The 6,096-nt window shown below is 29.1% G+C and overlaps 1 protein-coding gene across 1 annotated transcript; it reads left to right on the top strand.

Moving 5' to 3' along the window:
• The first annotated feature begins 1,803 nt into the window (after nucleotides 1-1,803).
• Nucleotides 1,804-4,386, top strand: LOC106764964 (aldose 1-epimerase). The gene is made up of 5 exons (XM_014649429.2): nucleotides 1,804-2,107; nucleotides 2,193-2,242; nucleotides 2,750-2,873; nucleotides 3,047-3,154; nucleotides 3,632-4,386. The coding sequence occupies exons 1-5, from the start codon at nucleotides 1,927-1,929 to the stop codon at nucleotides 4,276-4,278; spliced, it is 1,110 nt and encodes a 369-aa protein (XP_014504915.1). The 5' UTR covers nucleotides 1,804-1,926; the 3' UTR covers nucleotides 4,279-4,386.
• The last annotated feature ends 1,710 nt before the right edge of the window (nucleotides 4,387-6,096 follow it).

The following is a 6,096-nucleotide window of genomic DNA, read 5'->3' as shown; positions in this document are numbered from 1 at the left end:
TGTCTGTGTATGTTGTATGTGTTCCTGTTGCGATGATCATCCATTTTTGGATGTGAGCAGAGGAGAATGAGGTCTCTGTGGAGAACGCTCGGGAGGAGAATGAAGACGCAGCTGCTTAGTTCCCCTAGGAATTCCATAGCTCCTAATGTTATTCAGATATTTTTTTTTAGCTCCTGTATTTTGAGAAACTTTAGTATTTCCACGTTTTTAATTTTTCCGCATGTGGATGGCTGTAATCCTAAACTAAACTCCTTAATTACTCTTGACTGCTTTCCATTATCATATTTGATGACGTCTTTAATTTATATGCATGATGCAAATATTATTGGGATGTCACAATTTCTATGATTAATTTTATTCTATAATNAATCATATACAACATGATATAATAATAAAGTCTATCTATTCTCTTGTAGTGTTGCATACATTATAGTAAAAGTACATTAATAACACATCTTAGTAAAAGCTTTTACCTTATTGCTTAGTGTAATTAATAAATCTCAATGTTTCAAAATTTTAATTTTATTCAGGGTGAANTGTGGAAATTACATTCAAAGGCCATGATATATAAGATTTAGGTAAAAAAAAAAAGATAATTAACTTATTAAAGTGAATGAATAAAATACTGACTAATAATCGTATTAGTATATTTACTGCTATTNTAAACTTATAACATTGAAATCTATTTATAATAATACAATTTTGGCTTCCATTTCAATTTTTAAGATGGAAATGGAATTACAAATTTTTACTAAAAATCCAAATATCACACAATAACTTTTTGCTAATAATTTTCTTACTAACATATAATATAATTAGTGTTAATTATTATTCTTATCGGATAATGTCAGAAAATAATTATAATAATAATTTGCGGCAATCAATGAGAGCCGCCGGCGGCTTTTGCATATGTAGGCTCCAAGCTTTTATTTTAAATTCTGCTTCAATTGTTTTTCTTCATAGATCTAATATATATTTAGATAAAAAGATATTGATAATTTACATTTATTAATTCCTTAATCAATAAATCATGCAAACAAGTTATTTAATTAAAATTCAAATTAATATTTTGTGTGACTATTAGACTATTAAATCATCACTTAAACAAACTTATTGAAATAAGCATCTTACGTTTGTCTATTCATCATATGAAAAATTTATTTACGAATAATTTATATTTAATCTTACTGAATCTAAAAATTTGTCTGATTAACAACAGTGAACTAATACAAAAAAAAAAAGAGTAAAATATGTCTCTAATGTTTTGTGGGATTTTCTTCAAGTGTTTTAAAAATACATTTTCATTTTAGTTTGTAAATATATATCATCATTCCCTTCTTAATGTCTAACAAAAACATGAGGGTCAATAAAAAAAATTAATTTAGTCAGTTTTGTTGAGTTTTTAAAATACTATTGTTAATGTACCAAAGTTATTTCCATTGATGTTTAAGTTTTTTTATTCTTTATAAAGAAAAACACGTATTCATTGCAAAAAAAATTAATATTTCATAAAAAAAATTATAAAATACTTTATAAAAAGACCCCACACATTTTTTTTCTTTTGTAAAATGTATATTTTCGAATTATATAGAATTTTCTCCCTCCAATTAAAAGACCATATATTAAAATAAAAGGAAATTCTTTTAAAAATCCTAAATTAAATGCTAAAATATTTTAGAATTATTTAGATTGATTGAATTGGTAGTACATCACATGATGATGACAACTAAGAAGCATTTACAAGTCAACTTGACTTCATAAATTATTAGATCTACTTTCAATCTTCTTTTAAGTATCACAAACCATTAAACTTTTAGCATTCACTTTTGCTGCACTTTCTCTTTTTTCTCTTCACCTCTTGCTAGCTCTATAACTTCATAAAACACCATTCTCAGAGTTTCCTTAAATGCTTGGTACCATAATACAATGACAAAGATCTTTGTGTTGTCGTGTGTTCTGCTCTTAGCTGCTTCTGGTTTTGTTCATGGCTCTCATGAGAAGAAGAAGGATGATATTAGGTTGTTTGAGCTGAGAAAAGGTGATCTTTCTATAAAGGTCACCAACTGGGGCGCAACACTCGTGTCTGTCATTCTTCCTGATAAACATGGTACATAGTTCAAACCTTATCATCAATTGCTTATCCTTTTTTATACATTTCAAGACATTCATTATGTTTTCTTTTCCCCATGAAGGAGTGCTGGGGGATATTGTTCTTGGATATGATTCTCCCATGGCATATACGGTAAGTCATACAAAAATATTCTTTCACAAATATAAATTTTTTACATTCATTTTGATATTACCTTTTTTACTTTTTATTTTTTTCTTTTTTAAAAAATATAAAATTTTATAATTATTTTATCTTATCATGTGTGTAAAGATGTATCGTAATAACATTAATCTGTAGTGTATACACTTCAGTTATTAGATAAATGCAAATTATTTTATCATATAATAAATGCGATGTCAGAAATTAAAAATAAAAGGAGGACAAAAGGTCAGCAATTAATGACTTTGAGATATATAAAATTTAAGTTTATTTGTAAAAGTGATAAATGTAGTTTTATGCGTCTGAAATAGATCCATGTCAAGGGAATAGTCCATACGTGTTTAGTCAACATGTTGGTGTATTTTATTGAATAAAAAGTTTCTTTTTTTTAATGTGAAGCATGCAACACGAAATGAATATTCTATACATATAAAGTAATTTAAAATTTCAATGAAAATGACTTTTCAAAACATTTTGCAGAATGATTCATCATATTTTGGAGCTACAGTTGGCAGGATTGGTAACAGAATTGGAGGAGCTCAGTTCACTCTAAATGGAATCCATTACAAATTAGTTGCTAATGAAGGAAACAACACACTTCATTGTATGTTTTACCATACATACAATTCAACACAACTTTTCCATAATTCATGCTCTATGCTGCTGCAATATCATTCAACACAACTTGTATGCTCCATGATATATTGCACAATTTAAAGTGCTAATTTTCTCATAATGAAAGACTGACTCATTCTCTCTCACCGATCTTACTTATAGCTGGACCCAAAGCATTCAGTGATGTTCTTTGGAATGTGAAAAAGTATATAAAAGATGGAGACAAACCAAGAATCACCTTCAGCTACCTCAGTTTTGATGGTGAAGGAGGTAACTGCTATTAACTTCGTTTCTTTCAAACATAGAAAAGACTAATTTTGGCATTCAAACCTTTTCTTATAACTCAGCTTTGAATTAGGCTAAAGTTTATTTTTTTAACAATATTAGAATTCTGGACTAAAGTCATATGCTGAAAATAAGACTAATTTACTTATATAAATAGGTATCTAAAGCTGATTTTGTAAGATTAAGGTAAATTTATAGTTCGTTTCTTAATACGATGAATCAAGTGTCATGTCAACTAGAGATAAAAACAATTTATAGTATATAGACGGATGCAAACCTTACAATTACATCTAAAATCCATTTCTAACACAAAAAACTTGTATGTATGTACTAAAACATTGTTTTGCATTCTCATCTTATCTTTCTTTTGGCACAATCTGTGAAATGAAAAATGAAGAATAAAAAAGTGTAATTTAGTCTGTTGGAGAAGGGAATCTGCATAATTCAGTATTTGTGTTGCAGGATTTCCTGGGGACCTGCTAGTAACTGTGAGCTACATTCTTGGGAAGAACTCACTGAGTATAATCATGAAAGCAAAAGCACTGAACAAGGCTACACCTGTGAATCTGTTGAACCATGCATACTGGAACCTAGGGAACCACAACAGTGGCAATATTCTGAATGAAGTGGTTCAGATATTTGGATCTGAAGTGACCCTTTTCGATGATAATCTCATTCCCACAGGCAAATTTGCCTCTGTGAAGGGCACCCCATATGACTTCCTTGAACCACACACTGTTGGGGAAAGGATAAACCAATTGGCAAAGACCAATGGCTATAACACGAACTATGTGCTTGATGGTGCAAAAGGCAAAGAGACAAAGCTTGGTGCCATAGTGGTCGATAACAAGTCAGGGAGAGTGATGAAACTCTTCACAAATGCTCCTGGTTTGCAGTTCTACACTGCTAATTTTGTCAAGAATGAAAAGGGAAAAGGGGGTTTTGTTTATCAGCCACGTTCAGCACTGTGTTTGGAGAGCCAAGCATTCCCTGATTCTGTCAATCACCCTAATTTTCCATCAACCATTGTCACCCCTCAAAACCCTTACAAACATGTCTTGTTGCTCAAATTCTCCACCAAAATTCCTCATGCCTTTTCACATTTCTAAATGGGATTCTGTGCTCTCAGCCACTTTTTTATGTGCTTTTGGTATCAGTGTAGCATGATTCCTGTTCTATTAAACTGAATAATGACATGTTTCAATTTTCTGCATCTATATTTCAGTAATCATATATCCTATAGAATGCATTTATTTCTGAAAGAGCACAGTTAGAAACAAAATTAGTCTATGTGAATGAATGCCTTGTTGGTTGTCAGAAATTGATAAAATTCAAGCCCCTATGGCCTATGTGATGTAGTAACAAAAATTTATCAAACACTTATAAAACAGAATGAGAAAAAACAGAGTATAATATAAAATAATGAGTCTCAGTAAACTATATATGGTAGTTCCGTCAGAACAGATATGTCTAAACCTAACCTTCAAATTATGAATTTGAAGTTAATTTACACACAATTTCTAGTTGAAAATAGATTTGATGTATTTATCAAAACAAATTTTGGGATGATGTGCAAATACCTAGTAGGAAATTCAAAAATATTATTTTGGATTGGAAAATTTGAAATACTACTACAGAAATATTTTTTTCTAAATTATNAATTCAAAAATATTATTTTGGATTGGAAAATTTGAAATACTACTACAGAAATATTTTTTTCTAAATTATACAGGGTTGAATATGTCATACATTTTTTGTTTTCAAATTTTAAAAGTGAAGGGATATAATTTCTTTAATTTTGATGTTCTTATTTTTTTATATGTTGGACATATTTAAATTAAAATTTATCAAATGGTATAAATATTATTTAACAATTCACAAAAATTAAATTAATTATATTAACAAGATAATATCTATTTATTTTTCTAAATTTAAGAACCAAATCCTATCAAAAGTTTGAAACATATGCAAATTTTAACTTTGCATTAAATTTATAAATTAAAAACATATTTAATTCAATTATATAATATAATTTTTTTGAAATTTAACTGCATAACTATTTGAAAATTTATATTTATAATGTTTTGAAATGCTCTAAAAGACTTCCTAATTCAAAAAATTTTAAAAATCACCTCAAAAACCATTTTTTTCCTGGTTTGATCATGTCTGACTTCTATTGCTGAAACCAAATCCACTGTCTTTTAAAAGTGTAATATAGTTTGTTTTCAATCATTTACATTCTCATGTTCAATAGTTTTCTTTGTTTACATTTTGTTTTTCTGTTTTTGTTTCTGTGAAATGAGTATTGGTCTGTCAAAACTCAGTTTAACACATATGTTCCAAACTGAAAAGATAGTCAACAAGAAAGATAGTCAACAAGAAAGATAGTCAAAACTCAGTTTAACACATTTTTATATATCAACCGACAATTATATTCGTGTTAGCCTGTGCCAAGATCTTAGATCTTTAGCAAATACATCGAAAAAGAATCACAAAATGTGGTAACATTGCCTGTTTCTAAATTCCTAAAGCTTACAAGAATCCACACTTAGTTTCCCGGAGCCACGGATTGCGACGGGTTCTGATCTGAGTTTGTCTCTGAATGTCTCCGATGGTGGGGTTGATTCTGTATTTATCCACGATGTAGATGTCGTTGATTCTGAAATTGCATTCGATCCAGAAGAACTAACCCTGGACCTTCTTTCACTAGTACAAAAATCATATTTTATGACGTACAAAAACGAACTATGACGTACATAATTTTGTACGTTATAATAAGTCTACATATTTTATGACGTAGCAAAAATTTAGAAACAGTATCATAATATGTTTAGATAACGTAAATTTTTGCTACGTCATAAAGACCTATTATAACGTACAAAACTATGTACGTCATAGCTCGTTTTTGTACGTCATAAAATATGACT

Source organism: Vigna radiata, chromosome 1 (genome assembly GCF_000741045.1).
Source record: "Vigna radiata var. radiata cultivar VC1973A chromosome 1, Vradiata_ver6, whole genome shotgun sequence".
In the NCBI taxonomy this organism is placed as follows: Eukaryota; Viridiplantae; Streptophyta; class Magnoliopsida; order Fabales; family Fabaceae; genus Vigna; species Vigna radiata.
Note: the sequence above shows the minus strand (reverse complement) of the source record. Positions and strands in the feature narration are given on the sequence as shown.

Coding starts and splice junctions, on each gene's coding strand:
- LOC106764964 (XM_014649429.2), top strand. CDS start 1,927: ATGACAAAGATCTTTGTGTTGTCGTGTGTTCTGCTCTTAGCTGCTTCT. Junction 2,243..2,749: donor ATTCTCCCATGGCATATACG/GTAAGTCATACA, acceptor AACATTTTGCAG/AATGATTCATCATATTTTGG. Junction 2,874..3,046: donor AGGAAACAACACACTTCATT/GTATGTTTTACC, acceptor TCTTACTTATAG/CTGGACCCAAAGCATTCAGT.